Source organism: Ixodes scapularis, unplaced genomic scaffold, assembly GCF_016920785.2.
Source record: "Ixodes scapularis isolate PalLabHiFi unplaced genomic scaffold, ASM1692078v2 PGA_scaffold1__304_contigs__length_218370807, whole genome shotgun sequence".
Lineage (NCBI taxonomy): Eukaryota > Metazoa > Arthropoda > Arachnida > Ixodida > Ixodidae > Ixodes > Ixodes scapularis.
In genome coordinates, this window is record NW_024609846.1 from 94,789,875 (window position 1) to 94,810,286 (window position 20,412).

The 20,412-nt window shown below is 47.5% G+C and overlaps 2 protein-coding genes across 2 annotated transcripts; both read left to right on the forward strand.

The window, feature by feature from the left end:
- The first annotated feature begins 6,237 nt into the window (after positions 1-6,237).
- On the forward strand, positions 6,238-8,022 carry LOC120847352 (BEN domain-containing protein 5-like). The gene is made up of 2 exons (XM_040219065.3): positions 6,238-6,452; positions 7,706-8,022. The coding sequence occupies exons 1-2, from the start codon at positions 6,287-6,289 to the stop codon at positions 7,846-7,848; spliced, it is 309 nt and encodes a 102-aa protein (XP_040074999.1). The 5' UTR covers positions 6,238-6,286; the 3' UTR covers positions 7,849-8,022.
- Positions 8,023-16,854: 8,832 nt separating this feature from the next.
- On the forward strand, positions 16,855-19,143 carry LOC120847354 (putative nuclease HARBI1). Its single transcript, XM_040219066.1, has 2 exons — positions 16,855-16,881; positions 18,274-19,143. The coding sequence occupies exons 1-2, from the start codon at positions 16,855-16,857 to the stop codon at positions 19,141-19,143; spliced, it is 897 nt and encodes a 298-aa protein (XP_040075000.1).
- The last annotated feature ends 1,269 nt before the right edge of the window (positions 19,144-20,412 follow it).

The window sequence follows — 20,412 nt, forward strand, 5'->3', positions numbered from 1 at the left end:
CCAAGCTCCGATTGGTTCTGAATGAAGAATAGGGGGTAGACCTCAAGGCGGCTTGCTTTGAGGTCTACCCACGATCCTTCCATCGGAGCCAATTGGAGCTCGGCGTCTTTCTGATGTCACTGCAACTCCTGCGCAAGAAGCAGACAACTTGTTCTCCGCATGGGTTGCATCAATTGCCGTGATGGAAGGTGCCTAAAGCACGCATTCATTATGCTCAACTTATGAAAGTACTGGATGTTCATGAGAAGTGAGAACTGTTTTTCTCGCCACAGAAATAAGCTTATTCCATTCAGCTTGCCCAAATGTAGTACTAGTGACTGGGACCGGATGCCAATATCAGTGCCTACCGTTACTTGATCCAAAAATTTTAGACAATGTTTCGAAGCTTTCAACGAGGAATTTGCAGTTAACAGGACCTTTTAATTTACAGATGAATAGCACCTCCTACTGAAGAAAGCCATAATTGTTTTTTTCAATATTTAAAAGATTTGCATATATATATATCGAACCAGATAACAGTAAGCCTTTAATCTTTGGCGTCTGGTTCCAACCGGTAGTGCTACATTTACTCGAAAACCGAGCGTCCTGCGATGCATAGTTTATTTTTGTGGCGAGGAAAATACTTCCTATGAATACCCGGTATAGCAAGCTAAAAAAATGCAATGTCCCCTCTAGATCCCAGGCAGGATTTGGTGTCCCTAGTGAGTCCTACTGCCATCCCAAAAAGGACCTGCGGGATGTCGGCAGGATGTCTATGGGAGCTTCTAGTCCCATTCATTAGAGTCTCATTTGGGATGCTTTTGGGAAATTTGCGGGAGCTCCCAGGGACACCCTTCTCATCCTGAAGGTGACGTCCTTTGGGCATCCTTTGGACAAATGTGTGTCGTCTGGGTCAAAACTATAAGTCGCTGCAGCAGCCTTCACACGAAGTGCAAAGGGACGCGTTACGGATGGCTTGTTTTGAAAGGCCTGCTCATGTTTTATGCTTTCAATCAAAGAAAAATTTGGGTGCTGTAAAAGAGTACGGAGTCTTAAATAGTACTGCGTGCTAAGATAAAATCTGTTTGTCAAGCGACCACTCATTTGACTCGGCATACAAGCTGGGCACGGGGGACGTTCGAAAGGCTCCGGTTGCCAGTCTGATTCCCTGGTGATGGATTGGGTCTAACATTTAAAGTGTAGAGGGTTTGGCAGAACCATAAACAATACTTCCATAATCCAAAACTGAGCGAACACAGGCCCTGTAGATTCGCAAAAGGCAGACACGGTCGGAACCCCAAGAACGGTGTGCAAGGACCTTAAGAAGATTCGACTTTCGCTGACATTTTAACCTTAGTTCCTTTATATGTGAGCCAAAAGTTAATTTACTATCTAATATTAGGCCTAAAAACTTATGCTCCCATTTAACCGGAATGAGTGTACCTTTAATATATAATGATGGCTCCGGAGACATTCCTCGTTTTCGAGACAAACAAACAGCCACAGTCTTCTCGGCAGAAAACCGGAAGTTATTCTGGTCAGCCCACTTACTCATCCTGTTTACCGTAAGTTGAACTTGTCGCTCAAAGTCAACAAGTCATATTGGACGTTTAGTGATTTATACAGCGTAAGGTTGGTCTGCCAGTAGGGGCGACACTGGTTTACACCGTAGATGAGCAATTTAGCCAGTGCAGTACAACAGCTAGCCTGGGGTCTTTAACGTGCACCACGCAGTAGTGATACACGACCGCACGCCGGTACGATGCTCATCCAGATCGAAACGGGCAGGGTGGGGCTCGAACCCAGGATCCCTGGGTTCTGCAGCGCGAGCTTTCGCTCCACGCGCGTCGAGCTGGGTGTGCGCCTCAGCCCACTCGGCCACCGATCCCCCCGAACTTGTCGCTCACAGATGGCTAAGTTACATGAAGAAAAACAAATCTGGACATCGTCGACGTAAACAGAATGAGTGATTGTGGGCGGAATTACTTGAGATAGAGAATTTATCTTTATAATAAACAAAGTGACGCTTAAGACACAGCCCTGCGGCACGCCATTCTCCTGGGGGAAAGGGTCGGAGATTGTAGCTCCCAGGCGTAACTGAAAGCTACGATCCTGCAGAAAGTCAGCAATGCAGTTGAACATTCTCCCTTTTATGTTCATCGGCATAGGGTCCTGGAGTATGCCGTACCGCCAGGCGGTGTCGTAAGCTTTTTCAAAGTCGAAAAATACAGACAGACAAAATTGCCTATTTATGAAAGCCTCGCGGACCGTCGTCTCAAGACGTACAAGGTGGTCAACAGTAGACCTGGAAGTGCGGAAACCACACTGGAAATTGCTTAGTAGGTTCTTTTCTCCAAGTATGTAGATTAGCCTGTTGTTAACTAGCCGCTCAAAAGTTTTCCCCAAACAGCTAGTAAAGGCGATTGGCCTGTAACTCGTGGCTTTACTTCTGTCCTTTCATTGTTTTAAGATGGGGATGACAATAGCCTGTTTCCAGGTGCTAGGAAACTTTCCTTTCGCCCAGATGATGTTAAAAAACTGGAGGAGAATGACTAGAAATGTTTCAGGGAGATGATAAAGCATGCTAGGATAAATTGCATCAAGCCCAGGGGATGTAGGCTTTGCAGCAACAAGGGCTCGACGAAGCTCGACGAGGGAGAAAGGACAATTATATTTTTCAGTGCAACCTTCTGACCTACGAATTTGGATTCTCTCCCACTTGGACTTAAACTGCAGAAACTCTGCAGTGTAGTTTTCAGAACTAGAGACTTGTGCAAAGTGTCTACCCAGTGCGTTGGCTTGTTCATATAATGATGAAAATGCTTCTCCCTTCTCGTCTAACAGCAAGGGGATTGAGAAAGGATGGTAGTCACCATCCATTCTACCTACTCTGTCCCAGACAATCTTCGCTGGCGTGAAACTATTAATAGAAGATGCATATGAGCAAAAGGATCTCCTTTTCGCTCGTTTCCTAATATAGCGGACTTTTGCACGTAATTGCTTAAATGCCAGGAGGTTTATGGAAGTGGGATACCTCCTAAATTTTGCCCAAGGACAGTTTTGGCGGTTTCGGAATTCTTTACACTCATTATCCCACCACAGTTTAGGACGTCTCGGCAGCTTGCCGGATGTCTGTGGGATGGACAGACGGGCTGCCTCAACAATTGCTGTTGTTATGAGAGCATTTTTTTCGTCCTCGGAGGCCGCTTGCGAAAGATCCAGGGAAGAAGGGATATTTGACTGAAAAAGGTTCCAATCTGCTAAAGAGATCTTCCAACAGGGGGAGCGACAAGGCAGCGGAACAAATAGTGAGGTCAATGGAAGAAAAGGAGTGATTAGCAGAACTGAAATATGTTGGCTCGCCTGTATTTAATACACATACTTCTCTGAGAGATAAAAACCGCGCCACAACAGCACCTCGAGTGTCAGTTCGGACACTGCCCCAGAGGGGGTTGTGTGCATTAAAGTCGCCCATTAAAATAAAAGGTTCAGGGAGCTGATCGACTAAAGTTTCAAGTTAGGCGAGTTCCAGGGCAAATGAAGGGGGGATGTAAATGGAGCAAATTGTAATAAGGCGTTGCTGTAGCAACCTCACCGCAACGGCCTCCAGAGGCGTGTTTAGGGGGACCTCATAGGCAGGAGTGCCATTGTCTACGACAATAGCAACCCCACCGGCAGCGCTAGAGGTAGTCACGCGGTCCTTCCTGTAGACTTGATATGATCTAAGAAAGTTGCTGTTGGGTGGTTTGAGGTAAGTCTCTTGCAGGCAAAATGCAGAGGGTTCATGCCTCTGCAACAAGAGCTTCACATCATCTAAATTACTAAAAAGACCTCTGCAGTTCCACTGCATAAAACTCATTATTTAAAAAAAAAAAAGGCACCATCATGACAAATTATTCCTTGGTTTTGCAGCAAGACACCAGCATTGGCACAACCCAGTGCATGAAAGTCATAATGTTGTAGAAAACATTCAGAAGCGAATTAAACTTTGTAGGTAATCTAGACCTGTTCCCATAGCATTCTGTGCAAATTCATTGGACATTAAAGGGTAAATGGTTTAAAGGCATACTGAACCGAAATTTCGAGCTCACAAGACAAGGCTGAACGCTGCAAAACCCGAAAACATCATACAGCGATATCTCTAACGGATCGCCATATTTTTGGGAAAGACGTGCACGATTGAACATGGCCGACGAGCCTGACGAGACAAGGCACGTCACGATTCTCATTCCTTCTCCTTCTCGCTACGTCCCGTCAAGCTGGTGAACCGAAACGAGGAGAAGAGAAGCCAAGGCGCTTCCCCTCATTCCCAAATTCTCGAAGGACAATTACGTCAAAGACCGCGCTTGATCGCACCCTTCTTTTCCAAAAGTATGGCCATCTGTTTGAGGTATAGATGTATGAGTTATGTTCTAGAGTTCGTAGTGTCCCGTTCAATGCTTCTGCAACCTCATTTTGCAATATCCAAATTTTGGTTCAGTATCCTTTTAAGCCTCACATTTTTCATTAATGATACTATTTGACTTCTGCAATTCTTTCTACATTTGTTAGGCGCGTGCAAGCGAAACTTGTGCGTCTTTGGAGTATCAAGGGAGCTTCCTTTTTGTTTTTAGTCTGCCCTCTGTTGCTTTGTTACTTAAGGTGAATTCATGTGGTCAGTGTTCAGCAACTTTTTTGCCAAACACCCAGCAACAGCATTGGTGTGGTCACGATACGGCGGGTGCAATGCGTTCGGGTGGCGGTTTTTGGGCAAGCACAGGCATCTTTCTCATACTTTTTCTGTCCAAGCTCCAAACAACCTGGCCAGCAGGCAACCACACTATATCCGGTGTCCTCATGTCCAGATTAGGAAAGGAGATTAGTTAAGGAAATCAACAAACGAGTGAAATGGATCCAGTGTCTGTTGGTAGCTGTTGTGCAGGGACACAGTGCAAGCAATGCACGCGAAATGATGCACATCGGTGGCGGCATCAACAATGGCCTCCCATATTTGTATCATTGATGTTGGGGCCATAAATGGTCTTGCTCTTTTTTGCCTTTTGCCCAGAGGCAGTATGATGCAAAGCACTAGAGGAATTCTATGAATATCCAGTGCTTCAGTATTAGGGGGCAACTTGTGCTACCTAGGAATGATCGTGCCACCGTCCAGCATTTCATGCTCCGGTGGCGAGGGTCACATGGTCTGCCGTCGGCGCAGTTCTGATTGCGTTTAGTTTAAATAGGCAGCGACAAATTATCACTTTGGCAACCTTCCTACCACAGGAAATAGGTTATGAAACCATGGGCAATATGTGACCGTCATTTACCTTTAAAATACCTAAAATAACTGAAAAGCATCACAAAAAGCACCAGTAAGCGATGGCGAAATAGCCAAGAACAATACATGCGACATGCCGACGGGTGCGTGAGCCCGCCAGGTGAAGGCAGCCGCCGAGCCTGCAGGGTTCATTGGCTCACTCGCTGCCAAAAGAAATGGAGAAAGGCCGCATGCTTGGATCGCATGTTTGGGGGAGCCGACGAGTGTGACTGCAGCATGCTCTGGACTTTTACGTTCTGTGTGCTTTTCGGTAGTGCTCAAATTACATCGTTTGCACCATCGAAACCATCTGAAACAGAAAAACACGACCTCTGAACGTGCCCGTGGTCGCAGCAGTTCTCAGGAAATCCTCTGCCGCACTTGCAATCTAGAAGCTCGGTCGCATTTCCAATGCAGTGGTTTGACACACCATCATTTCTGCTTTTATTTGAGAAAGTCCCCCCCCTCCCCATATTTGTCACACCCCTTCAAAAATTGACACAATTTTCAGGAAAATTAGGGTGTTAATAGGGCAAGGAAATATGGTATGTTGTCCTCTAATGCCAAAGAACAAAATAAGTATGTTTGCAGAACCACTTTCTAAAAATGTTTTTACATTCCTTTTAGCACACTAAACCGTTTTCTGACCAGTCAGGATAGCTGCCTCAGGTTTGATATGTACCAAGTACTAAATAGGATTTCACTGCTTGTTCTTTCTTACATGTCTTCTTTGTAAAAGAAAGAAAAAATAGTTTGGTGCTCACAGCTGCAGTGATTGTTTTTGTTATTATGTATATTTATAGATTCCTTTGACTGTAAAGTGCTCCAGTTTGCTCTGACATTCCACTAGGGTATCATAAATACAGTAACCACTTCGCATAAATCAGCATTGCATGGAGAGCAGCTCTTTGGTTTTCACCAGGCACCTTTGTTTTGCCACCTCTTAATGTTTTACAGATGAACTTCACTGATGTGGGAGTTAAACTCCAGAGAAAAGCATGGGACAACGCCATGGATGCAAAGATTGGGTCAAGTCTGGCCATCAAGAACCTGGCCACGTCCGTGTGGGGCTCGGACGTGCTGCTGACAAGGACCGTGACGGGAGTGCCATCAAATGCGAACAAGGAGAAAGAGTCGAGGCCACCTTTAACGCCCAAGAAGGTGGCATTCTTAAGAGGTGAGGGCAAATCACCTGACACAATTTTAATCTAAACAGTAATCCTGTAATTTTTTTTCCTAATTAATGCCTCGTCTGAGTAGTTGGATTATATTGTAGTGACGTGATTTGTAGAAATGGCAGCAGCTCTTTCCTGCATGTCACAGTGGTGAATAGTTCAGTGCCATAGCTTAATGTGTATGTGCCATTTTGTGCCAGTGACTCGTAGGCCCATTCACACTCTTGCGACCGAGTGAGACCGAGAGAGACCCGACCGGTTTTTAAACGTCTTGCAATCTCTTAGAACCAGCTCTGCGCTGCACCGCATCCGGTCCTAAGAAGTGGCAAAAGGCTTAAAAACCGGTCTGATCTCTCTCTGTCTTACTCGCTCGCAAGTGTGAACGGCGCTTAATTTTTAACCTTGTTAATGACTCTGAGTTACTCTTTGCTGAGCTCAGCACCAGCATTTAATTTTTTTTTTTTTGGCTTGCTCTGGAATAAAGATTATAAAATAGTCTAGATGAAAAAAGTCCAGCGTCTTCCCATACATTTCGGCCAGTTGGGAACAGCAGATCAGTGCACATGCAATGCCACGATCAGGTCAATACTTGTGGTTAATGTAACTTCAACACAAGGGGGGGAAAAAAAAGAAAAGGTTTGTGTATGTTTATACAGCCTAGAACTTAGTTTGCCTCAGCAGGCAGCTTGTCTCCCAGCTGTAGATAAGAAATTTGGCCAGTGCAGTACAACCACTAGCCTGGGCCTTTAACGTGCACCAGACAGTTGTGATGCACGTCCGCATGCTGGTACGATGCTCATCCAGATCAAAACGGTTAGGGATGGTGATTGAACCCAGGATCTGTGGGTTCTGCAGCTCTAGCTTTCGCTTCACGTTCTCCGAGCTGGTGTGCACTAGCCCACTCGGCCACCGATAGCAAAACACAGCTGTAGCTGTTTTGAGACTTCGTTGTGTTTGTCCCTTTTTGTTTCCCAATTGTCTCGGGTTAACTTTAACCATGATCACCCACCAGCTCGCCTGGTCATTAATGCTAATTTCCATATTTGTGTCTTTAGCTAATTACAAAAGCTTATAATCAGCAATGGATACAGAATTGCTCCTAATTTGCATACTTTATAGCAGCTCAAACGACCTCTTTGTAGTTTGGCCTGCTGTGACCAAGCGGGTTTTCGGGTTGAGATCAGGATTAAACGAGCTGGACATTGAATGTTTAAGCCTTTCTGTTCCTTTGAATATCTTGTCACATGTTTTTCAGAGTGCCTCATCAAAAAACTTCACGGGCAAGCGATGCACCCAGAGGTGATTGCAGTTCAAGCCACCACCACCAGGGTGAACAGGGTACTCGGTGAAAAAATAAACGATCTCAGACGCCGGGACAAGCGTCTGACTAAGGACTAAATAAAAACAAGACCAGCCGGTTCGTGGCAATGGCTCAATCAAATATGGCAGTCAAGCATCCATTTCCCGCAGGCCCCACACAGATCGCCCACAGAGCGTAGGATTATGAAACCGTGTGGGTCACCCACATGGTCTCCACAGTCCTGTAGGTCTGCGGGCCCCACAGGCTATGCGGAGACCTGTAGGGACCCACAGAAACCATGCGGGGACCCATAGGAACCCGCACCCGCAGAAACTATGTGGGGACCCATAGGGACCCACAGACCTGCAGGCACTATGCGGGGACCCATACACCCACACAATTTCTGTGGGACCCACAGGTTTCATAATCCTACAGGTCTGCGGGTTTTTGGAGCGGGGGAGTGGTCCATGTTTGGAGAGCAAGTTTCCCAACTAAGTGTTCTAGTAACATTGGTTCGCACTAAAGTACTAACATACAGTGCGCAATAATAGTATAACACTACGCAATGAATATATTGAAACACTGGATTTGTAAGTTACTTTTATTAGATAAAGAATATAATGACAAGGCACTAGTTTCAGATTTGTGTGCACATATGGGGCACAGTTTTTTAGATTTTAGGGTAGATGGCACAAGCTCCCGCCCATTATAGAGGGTGGTATAGCCGTCATTTATCTATTCAGCGGAGCTACCAAGAAGTTGAACAAGTGAGCAAGAACGTTGGTACCTGTGCGAAGTACCTGAAGTTGAAGTACCAAAGGTAACTCTTTTACTTTTTGCCAGGCAGAGAATTTATTTTGTTGAATTCAAGATGTACACCTTGCATGGTAACATCGTGCTATGGACAAAAGAAAACAGGAGGCTGCTTCAGCTTGTTGAAAAGTTGGTTTGTTTTGATCAGGCTTGCCGTTTGTATCTGAAGAATAGTAAATAACCAAACAATAGAGAAAATACATGCAAGGCAGTGCCACAAAAAAAAGATTGGGTAGTGTGTATGTTTATACAGCCTAGAACTTGGTCTGCCTCAATGGGCTACGAGTCTCCCAGCTGTAGATGAGCAATTTAGCCAGTGCAGTACAACCGCTAGCCTGGGGTCTTCAAAGGGCAACTCCACTCAATTCCGAAGATTTCGGTATAATGAGTGATTTCAAATTAAAAAGCCCTAGTAAAAGACACTACGTCTTTTGCTTCGCGAAAAATGGGATATATATTTTTAAATCTAATTAATTTTAAACACGAGCGGAAATCGAAACCGAAACTTCGGCTCCGTCCGGCAACATTGGCCTCGGGCCTCCAAGTACATGGCCATCACGTGATGCGAGAGGTCACGTGATCCTCGGCCCAACGACGGGCGGAATGGGGGCGGGCGGGCGTGCGGCAGGCGCGAGTGTCGTCTGCACCGCACTGTTCGCCACGTTTTGGTGTCTACGGCATTAGACGACGTCTGCACAACTGCGGCATAAGTCTGGGACTCTGCGCACGTGGTGTCCATAGTGTGGACGAAACTCCGAGAGGAAATAATCACAAACGGTGAGACGACGACGGTGGTTGTGACGCGGAAGACGGCGGTAACGGCGGGATCACGGCGGGCGGTTGGTCTGCTCCCAAGAAGCGCACTGCGCAGGCGCGTACGTCAATCACGTGGACACCGCTGAGCGCCGAGAGGCAACGTTGCTGACGTCACGCGCTACGCTCGATCGGAGAAGTAAAAACAAGCAAAAGGGGGCCATGTAGATGGCGTTTAGCCCAATGTTTGCTCCGCCCATGCCGTAGCCTTGACTGCGCTGTTGGCTGCGCCTGAATTCGCCCGCTCAAGTCAGCCGATTTCGGCAACTTGGCGAGTTGGAAAGTTTGCCGGACCGTTTAAGAAACATTTAGACAGAGCTGCGTCGTAATATTTGACATGTGGTCTTCCTAGACGATACTGAAGAGGACTGCATTGTTTTTTCAAAACCAAAAATGAAGCGGAGTTGCCCTTTAACGTTGGCTGCTTTGGTGTTTATGGCGCAAAAGCCACTAAGGCCATAGAGCGCCAAAAACGAGACTATTGCTGAAAAAGGTCTAGAGAGAAAAAATAGGCTTTAGTAGCCAGTGGGCGCGTTAAGTCGACACTCCTTTGCTCCTACTCCGACGCTCCGAGTTTCGTACTCGGAGTGTGACTACTAAACGGCCGCAGCAGCCGCCAGGGAGCGCCCCGCACCTTTCCTGTTCCTGCGTATTTCCGGCGCTTGCTGTTGTCGTCCGCCACACTGTGAAATGATCGCGACGAGTTTGGTCAATTTCTGGAGGACCGACGTCGATGAAAACTGTCTCGCGGGGAAGGAGCGACCAGCCACACCGGAGTCCGGAACCCAAGTGTTTTATTATTACTTCTCTCGAACTAAAGATAACCCCGAGCATGCGCACTAGCATGGACGAGTTGCCGCGGGGCACGCGAGTGAGAACTGTCGTGTCATCACTACATCCCCCTTCAAAGTTTTACAAGTCCAAACGTACGGGTCGCCTAACTTGGCGGCCCGACCGAGTCACTCTTATCGGCTTATCGTCCGTCGACGTTGATGTTGAAGGGGAGTTCGTCAAGTTCGTCGGGGCTGCTGTTGGTGCAGGCTCAACTGCGGTCGGCTGCTGTTGGCTCCCTGCACCCGGACTTGCTTTTGCCGTTGAGATCGCCGGACTGGCTGGAGCCGTAGTCTCATGGGTCGAACCGCCGGGATCCGGAGCGTCGAAGCTCGCCGGAGACGCATCGAATGGTACCAGGTGCCGGCGGTTGCGTTGCAGGACTCCTGTCCCGGTCTCGACCACGTAGGAGCGCGGCCGCTTCGCTGGACTGAGGACTGTTGCTCGGCACTGCATGTCTTGTAGCCACACGTCCTCTCCTACGGACATACTTGGGTAGTAATTCAATTACAGTAATTAAATTACTGTAATTTAATTACTTTTCCTGGTAATTTGTAATTGTAATAATTACTTTTGGCTAAAAGGAATTGTAATTGTAATTTAATTACTTTCTAGCGTCAGTAATTGCTAAATTTCAGGCACAATTACAATTACTTTTGCAAGATTTTGTGGCGGCGGCGCTTTTCCCCTCTGGCCACGGAGACGACAGCGCAGCCAAAGCGACAGGGGAGAGAGCGTCTCCCAACCTGCTAAAAAAAATGGAAAAGAGGGATGGGAAAGAAAGGCTGGGATAGAACGGAATGAAGGATTTTGTAGACTGTAAAACGATTTAATGAAGAATTTGAAAAATAATTTGATAAATGAGGGCTACATTCGTGTCCGTTTTCGTTCCTGTCGTAGTTGAATTTGACTCTTCGTCTCGTTTGCTTCCTGTTGCTCCTGCTTTTAGGGGTCTTTCTTATTTCTCATTCTCACACGGGGGCATCGGAGGTCGAAGTCGAGCTGGTTGGCTCCGATCACATCATCCGGTCGAGGCGGGGAGGTTCGAGGTTCTCCTTACGCGTCTTCGCCGCTAGCATATTCGCTTACATATTTCAGTCAAGTTTGGGGACTTTTTTGTTCATGAAATTCTTCTCTTTTCTTTATGAGTTTTTTACGTCCTTCTCTTCTATCTCGTATGTTGATACCACTAACAGTAAGTCGTGCTACTCTAACATTGAGGCGAAGAAGCAAAGAAGCAGCAGGTCTCATTAACACGACTCACCCTGCCTTACTTCGAACTGTTCTTGCTACACTGCTCTTCCTTCTCCCAATCCTCGTCTACCTTTTTGTATAAATCTTCATTATTTAGTGTTCGCTCTACCTAACCCTTTCAACCGTTTGTCAGCCTGATTGGACGAGATTCCAAAACTTACAAATCGCGGCTTTAGCTGTGGGGAGCTTGTTTTTGCATTTGTTGTTCGTTGAAGGCTTCTTTTTTTATAGAGGGCTTGGCTTGCACTTTGTTTTTACACCTCTATCGTGACCCTCCACGCGTTGTCCTCTCGTCTTGGCCTGTGGAACCGCCCCGAGGCGCGCAGTGCCGCTTTGCATTGAAAAGCTGCAACAGTCTTATCTACAATGGAAAAGGAAAGGCTGCCGGGGCCTTGTTGCGAAAAATTCTTTAAACAGATTAGCACCAATGTAAAAAAACTATAATCGTGAGGAGCAAACTCTCCGGACCGTTTCTGAAAACAAATTCAATAAACCGAAAGGCGACCTCCAATTTGCGGAAACACTTGCAGGTAGGCAACTTTCTATTTACTTCGAATAATACTTACAGTTATAAAAAAATAATAATAATAGCTCGTCTATATCTTCCAGCTGAAACACGCTCAGGTAAATCGTGAAATCGAGGCGTCCAAGAGGCCGCAGTTTTGGAAGAATTCGCGGATTCTAATTTTCGCGACGCGGTGCGGTCGCGATATAGATTCCAATGTGTTTACATTTGTTTTCGCGAATTGTAGGCGATTCGCGAAATTCGCGAAAATAAAGTCGTTTGCAGTGTATCATGAATTTTTCGAGGTTGTTCTTGCCATGCTAAATTCAAATCGGTCTTCTTTATGAGACGCACAACATCGATACAATCATTGCTATCCTAATGATTAGCTACATGACGATCCTAAATTTATTATTTACCTCAGGAGCTTTTTGGGTGTTACCGTGCACTGAATTAACCCAGAATCCCTGGCAATAGAGTTGCTGCTATTGTGACACTAGTTTTGTGGAAGCGACCACAGTTCGTGTGCTACGGTTACCCACATCCGGCATGTTACAAGTCCAGAGACAGGGAGAGGCAGCGAATCATCGTGGCTGCAATGTTTTCATAAGTTGTCGTATCCTTTAAATGTTTGACGTCGTTTACAAGTTTCTCTTATTAGCCATTTTTACGTGAGTTTTATGATACCAGTACTGTCGCATATTTGTTTCCTTGTATTATTTTTAAGTTTATTTTTTCTTGGTTTGACTTGGATACCATTTGCATAAGCTCTAAGGAGATTCACCTCGCACCTGGGAATTTTGTCGCCATTTTTTATGTTTTGAGAATATATGAACGCAGGAGTTCATTACTAGTTCTATAATCCATTTAACAAATTTCATAAAAGGAAAGTACAATGCGTGACATTTATACAGCGGCCATATAACTCGTTTACAGTTATATGGCCCAATGTGGGGGGTAACTCTCAGAAATAAGTAATTGTAAAGTAATTGCATTACTTTTAAAAAGTAATTTGTAATTGCAATGAACTACTTTTGCGTAGTAGTAATTGTAATTGTAGTTAAACTACTTTTGGAGCTAAGTAATTGTAATTGTAATTAAATTACATTTTGAAAGTAATTTACCCCTGTATGCCTACGGACAGCGGGCGAAGTTCGCGAGCGGCGTGACGGCGATTGAAGTCCTTTCGTTGGCGTCTTCGGGCCTCCCCGTCTTTCCTTTTGAAGTTTCAACGTGATGGCCAACCCGGCTGCAACGTCTCTGGCATCTTCGGTACCTTTGTCTGCAACCGTCGGCCCATTAGCAGTTGAGACGGGCTGTAACCGGTCACTCCAGGGGTGTTTCGATACACCAGGAGGGCCATGTGCGGGTCCCTTGACTTGTAGAACAGCTCTTCCATGGTCCGCACCATACGCTCCGCTTCCCCATTCGCCCGTGGGTAGCGTGGGCTGCTCGTGACATGCTGGAAACCGTAGCTCTGGGCGAACTCGGCGAACTGTCTCGAAGAGAACTGCGGCCCGGTGTCCGATACCAGCACGTCGGGGATCCCAAACCGGGCGAATGTGCTCTTGACTGCTGCGACGACGGACGTTGACGTCGTCGACGTCAAGCTGATGACCTCTGGGAAGCGGGAGTAATAGTCCACGACGAGCACGTGTCTCCCCTCGAGCTCGAATAGATCCGCTCCGACTCTCTGCCACGGACGACTGGGGGTCGGTGCGCTGATGAGTGGCTTGGAGCGCTGTACTGTTGTCTGGGCGCACCGCTCGCAGGCTGTCACGATTTGCTCTATTTCGCTGTTTAGAGTAGGCCACCAAACTGCGTCCCTCTTGCCTTGCAGCGTCCGATGCCCTGATGGCCTTCATGTATCAGCTGCAGTATCTCGTGTCTCAGCGAGCGCGGAATGAAGATGCGGCGGTCTTTGAGTAATAAGCCTTTGCACACGATGATGTTCCCACGTTCCTTCCAGTACTCTCTTAGATGAACAGGAACTCTGGACACATGTTCTGGCCATCCCTTTTCACAGAAGCGTTGCAAGCCCGAGCAGATACCGTCCTCCGCTTGGTGCTTTCATAGGGCTTCCAGGCGGGATGACACGAAATCAGCGGCTGCTGAAACCACTTCGCCGGCAAAGAGTTCTATGGAGTCCACCTGACGTTCGCAGTGCTGATCGAGTTCCTGTACCGGGGCCCTTGACAGGGTGTCCGCCGTAGCTAAAAGTTTGCCGGGGACATAAAGAACGGTGAACTGGTAGCGCATGAGGCGGATGCGTAGTTGCTGAATTCGAGGTGGCATCAGATCCAACTCTGCAGATCCCAAGAGCGTGACGAGGGGGCGGTGATCCGTTTCGACTTGGAAGTCAATGCCTCTCAAAAACTGATCGAGACGCTCGACCACCCACGTTACGGCCAGGGCTTCTTTTTCGGTCTGGCTGTAGCGAGTTTCGGTGGTCGTGAGAGCCCTTGATACATAGGCCCCTGCTCGTCTCTCGCCAGAGGGCTGATCTTGAAGCATGACGGCCCCGAGTCCGTATGAGCTCGCATCAGCTGAAACTACTGTTGGGTAGGACGGGTCGTACTTGGCCAAGCAGATATGAGAGCTAAGCATGCTCTTTAGCTTCACAAAGGCAGCTTGCTGGCTTGGTCCCCAGTACCACGAGTTGCGCTGTTGCAGCAGTTCTCTGATCGGCGCCGTAACGTCCGAGAGGTGTGGGATGAAGCGCCCCACATGGTTCGCCATTCCTAGCAGTCTTCGTACCCCGCTAACGTCCGAGGGTATCGGCAACTTCTGCAGGGCCTCGATCTTTTCGGGCTCCGGGCTGATTCCTCTCGCGCTGACCAACACGCCGAGAAACTTGACTTCTGAGGAAGCGAAACTGCACTTCTTCTTCAGCTTGACGCCTGCCTTGTCGAGCCTTTGCAGCACTTGCTGGAGCTGACGATCGTGCTCGCCTTTTGATGCGCCGAAGACGAAAATGTCGTCGATCATGCTCACAACTCCTTCCAGTCCCTCTAGAATGCGACTCATCTAGCGCTCGAAGTACTCTGGCGCTGAACAGATGCCAAGAGGCACTCTGCGGAAACAGAACCTTCCCATCGGGGTTATGAACGTCGTCAGCTCTTTACTTTCTTCAAAAAGCCTCACTTGGTGGAAGCTTGCAGTGGCGTCCAGCTTCGAGAAAACCTATGCTTGCCCGAGACGTCGGAGGATGTTCTCAACCGAAGGTAAAATGTGACGTTCCCTCAGTACGACTTCGTTGAGGCGCGTGAGGTCTACGCAGATGCGGTAGCCTCCTCCTGTCTTCGGAACGACGACCATGCCCGCGCACCAGTCTGTGGGGCGGTCAACCTTGCGGATGACTCGTTCAGACTCTAGCTTCTTGAGCTCACCATGAACGACGTCGCGCAGCGGGATCGGGACCCTCCTCAGCACGCTTAGAGCGAAGGGCTTGGCACCAGGTCGAAGCCGGATGACGTACTCCTCCTTTAGCTCCCCTAGACCGTCGAAAAGCCTGTTTCTCCGCAGCACCGCTGGTGTCGCCACATTGTCGACAAACTGAATGACGCCCAGCGCTTGTATTGCTGAGAAGCCGAGAAGAGGGGGGTGTTATGAAGGCATGAAGTAAATGTCCTACATGGTCGACTTGTCCCTCCATTGCAGCGTTGCGGGGAACGTGCCCAGTACTTTCAGGGGGTGGTTTCCTGGGCCCGTGAGCTCACCTACAGGTGCACGAAGCTTTTTCGGTAATGAACTCGACACCACGGTCACCTCCGCTCCAGAGTCCACTTTGAAGTTCACGTTGTGTCCGTTGACGGCCACGGTTGCGAACTCGGCTCTGGTACGGGCGCCTGCCGCAACTGTGTGCAGCTCAACAGATCCCATGGCTTTTTTTTTCGCAGACGGCTTCGAAGTGTCCAACTTTCTCGCACCACCTGCATCTTGCCTCTTTTGCCGGACAGTCTGAGCGGGGGTGAGGTGACCTGCCGCAGAACCTGCAGCGTCCGTTGCTTGAGCGAGGCTTGGGAGTCCTCGTCGCGCCTTCCCCCGCCGAGTCGCAACGCCGTTGTGACTTCGGAAGACATTTTCGGACTTTTGCTTCGGAGACCACAATGGCAGGATTTAATTCCTTCTGGAAAACTTCAGACCGGGCCTTCACGGCGTCTTCGTGAGTATGGGCCTGAAGTCTCGCGTTTTCGAGCGTGAGCTTTGGCATGCGACATAGCTTGTCTACCAGCTTAGAGTCCAGAAGACCGACGACGAATCTATCGCGGACGAGGCGTTCTTCAACTTCCGCAGGGGCGTAATTGCACTTTTTGACGAGCGTACGTAGTGCAGTGTAAAAGTCATCTACTAACTCGCCTTCAGCCTGGACGCGACGGTGGAAGTGCACGCTTTCATAGATTTCGTTGACCGGGTGTATGAAGTGGTCGGTGAGCTCCGTCTTCACCGCTTGAAGAGAGCACCAGTCGTCGCTTGTCAAGGCCAACGTGTCCAGGAGTCGTCGAGCCTCACGGGAGCCCATGGCGTACAGCAGTGTCCTGACTTGCACTTTGCCTGGCGCCTGGTAGAGCCCAGAAGCGTAGCAGTAGTCGTCAAACAGGAAAACCCATTCCTTCCACTCGCCGGGGTTCGAAAAGTCGAACTTCGGAGGCGGCTGGATACCGGCGGCGCAGAACTGCGTAGGCTTAGCGTCTTCGTCCGCCATCGCGGGCGTTGCAGGATGCGCCACGCCGACGGCTCACTCGCTGCGTCGCTCCCCCGGGACGGATCCCACTTCTGACACCATGTCTCGCGGGGAAGGAGCGCCCAGCCACACCGGAGTCCGGAACCCAAGTGTTTTATTATTACTTCTCTTGAACTAAAGATAACCCCGAGCATGCGCACTAGTATGGACGCGTTGCCGCGGGGCACGCGAGTAAGTTCTGTCGTGTCATCACTACAAAAACGACGCCGAAGATTTATTTTGGAGTGCCTGGATGACGTTTTCTCGGGTAAGGCATACGCACAGCCTATCTATGCGCAGACAGCTGACTTACAAAAGGCGCGCAAATCGCTTTTGGTAAGCGATCATTACTCGACTTTTATCGTGTACCGTTCTTTCAAACTTTTCCCCTCTGACGTGAGATTACCGTCGGCTTGTCGGCTGCTGTCTAGCGGCGTCTTGGTAATCGCGCCGAGGGAAGCTATCTCATGATGTCAGTTGCACAGTCAATTGTCATAGTAGGGCAATTTTAAAACATTTAAAAATTTCTAGGGCAATTTTAGAACACAAGAGACTACTGATCGTGCGTTCGTGTTGGTTTAGCGTTGATATTGATGTAAAGTCGTGAAGCCACAGAAAGGCAGATGACACGTAAACAGAGGCCAGTACGCACCACTGCTAATAAAGATGAGACGTACTGTCGTTTAATTGCGGTCGATCAGCTGTGCTCTGGCGACCTGAGCACTTGACGTTTATGACGTGCCCTGATTATATTAAAAACACAATCCCCCATTACTAAAATCATGCCTATCTATATTACTCCCACAACTTCGGGTTCCAGAACCAGCAGATTCACCAAGCCAAGGCATTCGTGATTATGTCTGCAACGTTGTCCCCCCGTACACAGACCTGGAGTTCAAGGAGCATTTTCGAATGTACAGGCCAACATTTGAAGTATGTATTTTTTGTATAGCTTTAACACTTATGATCTAACATGTATTGCATGTACTGGGGCAAGTTTAAAGATAAATACTTAACCGAGTTGTATCTGCCCCTCTTCAATTTTCGACTTTATTTTTAACTGATGCTGCTTCGCTTGGTAAATTGCACCAAACATTTACTAAAAGCAACTCTCAACAGTCGGGAAGAGGCCTCAGTAGGCACTATCTGGAGTTGTGCATCCTTTACTTTACTCCCACTTCAAAATATTTCGTCCCTTCTAGGGACCTAACTATCTCCGACCCCAGTGTGATGGCATGCCGGCAAATTATGAAAAGGGACTAAAATAACAAAAATTTCTACTCTGTTTTGGTTCAAGTGTCGGTATCTCTCCTTTCATGTCTTCTACAGACCAGCATGAAAGTATCTCCGAGACCAGTGTGATGGCATGTCTGAGAGTCATGAGAAAGAAATAAAATAGCGAAAATTTGTACTCTGTTTTGTTTCAAGTGTCGATATTTCTCCTTTCGTATCTTCTACGTGCCTGCATGACACTATCTGCGAGAGACCCCAGTGTGATGGCTTGTCTGCAAGTCATGAAGAAGGAATAAAATAGCAAACATTTTTACTCTGTTTTGGTTCAAGTGTTGGTATTCCTTTATACAGCTCCTCTATGATGTTACGCGACGGAAAAAGAGCGAACACACCCTCAGGATCCTGTTGAAGACAAAGATGCTGATGACGCCTTGGCTCCTTGGCAACCAAGAGTCTTACAGGGGTGTTGCTGATCGCTTTGGTGTGAATAAGGGCACATTAATCTTTGTCGTGGAGCAGATGATCTGTCTTTGGACGGATTGTGCCCAAGGAGAGGTTGTCTGGCCGACTGACATTGATGGAGTCGAAATAACCTTAAGGGCAAGCTGGAGATTTCCAGGTGTAGTAGGTGCTGTGGATGGGTGCCACATAAACATTAAAGCACCACAAGATGACCAATCTGCCTTCTACAACAGGCATGACGTGCACTCAGTCATCTTGCAAGCCTGTTGTGATCAAGACATGTGCTTCTCACACATCTGTGTAGGGAAACCAGGCAGGATGCACGATGGCCGTGTGTACGCCATGTCTGGCCTCGATGACTTTCTCGTCTGCCTTCCTGAAGACAAGCATGTTCTAGGTGACTCGGCGTATCCACTGAAAATATTCCTTATGAAACCATATAGAGATGATGGCAAACTTACTCCCCAGCAAGTAAAATTCAATAACATACTGAGCGCAGCAGGCTCAGTCATTGAAAGGGCCTTCGGGCGCCTAAAGGGGAAGTTCCGGCGCCTGAAGTTCCTTGACATGGGTCGTGACGACCTAATCCCAAAAATGGTATGTGCGGCATGCATGTTACACAATTTCATTCTGAAACACCCAGCTGGCTTTGACGACGACAAGGACGACGAAAACCCTCGTCGGCCGCCAAGGGTGCACAACGATGAAATTGAGCCCTCCGCTGCTCAGAAAAGAGATGTGATTTGCTCACGGTTGTGAACAAATTTTTATCTATGTACTTCATATTAATAGTTGATTACACTTGTGTTTCTATCCAAGTACCTCGGTTGTCGATGTTGGCAAAAAATGTATGCAGTATTGCACTTGGATAGTCCAGAAAAATAAAATGTGCGCCATGTTCTTGAAGCAGACCTACTCACTTTTGAGAGCTTCCTTACAGCAAATTCAGGGATATGCTTGCATTATGTGCCTTCCTGCTCAACAAAACATCCTGTGCTGCGCATGGGATCTTGCTGTCAGCATGTAGTTAAAAAATAATATTCCACCTCAGTGTTACTGTTACATCGTTATCATCAGCACCATGATGGAACTGGGCCAGAAATAGGCTGCTGATGAAAGGCATTGCAATAAGAATGACAGTTAACTAAAATGTTTCCACAAACTAAAACAAAAAAGCATGCTTCTTTCATTTAGTTGTGAATTCTTAACCAAAGCTATCAAGATTTGAAATTAAAGGCTGAAATGAATGTAAGCAATTTAGCGAGCAACGAGTAAAGTAAACACATCAGCTATTAACAGTTTTGCAAAAAAACGTTTCTAGAGAATGCACGCGAAAACAATCTCGTTCCTCGCCTTGTTTTTCGTGCTTCCAGATCTATCGCACAAGCTAGTGTGTGAGACAGCAAGTTAGATGTTCTATTGCCTATAGTTGGGATCGCCAAGACGCGAGATTTCCGTCGCTTTTTGACCTGCTTGTGTTGTAGGAAAATATTCACGCTATAAACTGTTTCGTTATGTCAATCGTTGAGTCAAGGTCCGACATATATTGCAGAGGATAATTTCATTTAGTTACGAGTAGTTCATTTTGGGGGCCATTTTAAAACCCAATGAAATGTTGATCCTGCATTCATGCTTATGCTCAAGCCCCCATCTAATGGGGGCTTTAGCACTTTGAGAGCTGTGAGAATACCACATACTTTCCTTCTAATGCTTAATGACAGTGCCCCCATAGCTACCTCCCTCCCCATGAGACTGCATGTCCTCTAAAAGTGTTATGAATAAAACCATGTAGGGATGATGGTTGATACACTTGCCAGCAATTGATATTTAATAACAGTCCTAGCGCAGCACGCCCAGTTATCGAGGGTGCCTTTAGACGACTAAAGGGAAAGTTCAGGCGCATGAGGTACCTAGACATGGGGCGGGATAGCCTAATTTTAAAAATGGTGCATGTGTCATGCCATGTATGTCGCACAATTTTATCCTCAAGCACCCAGCTAGCTTTGATGACGCCAAAGGTGACGGAAG

Coding starts and splice junctions, on each gene's coding strand:
- LOC120847354 (XM_040219066.1), top strand. CDS start 16,855: ATGGACGCGTTGCCGCGGGGCACGCGA. Junction 16,882..18,273: donor CGTTGCCGCGGGGCACGCGA/GTAAGTTCTGTC, acceptor TCCTTTATACAG/CTCCTCTATGATGTTACGCG.
- LOC120847352 (XM_040219065.3), top strand. CDS start 6,287: ATGGATGCAAAGATTGGGTCAAGTCTGGCCATCAAGAACCTGGCCACG. Junction 6,453..7,705: donor GAAGGTGGCATTCTTAAGAG/GTGAGGGCAAAT, acceptor CATGTTTTTCAG/AGTGCCTCATCAAAAAACTT.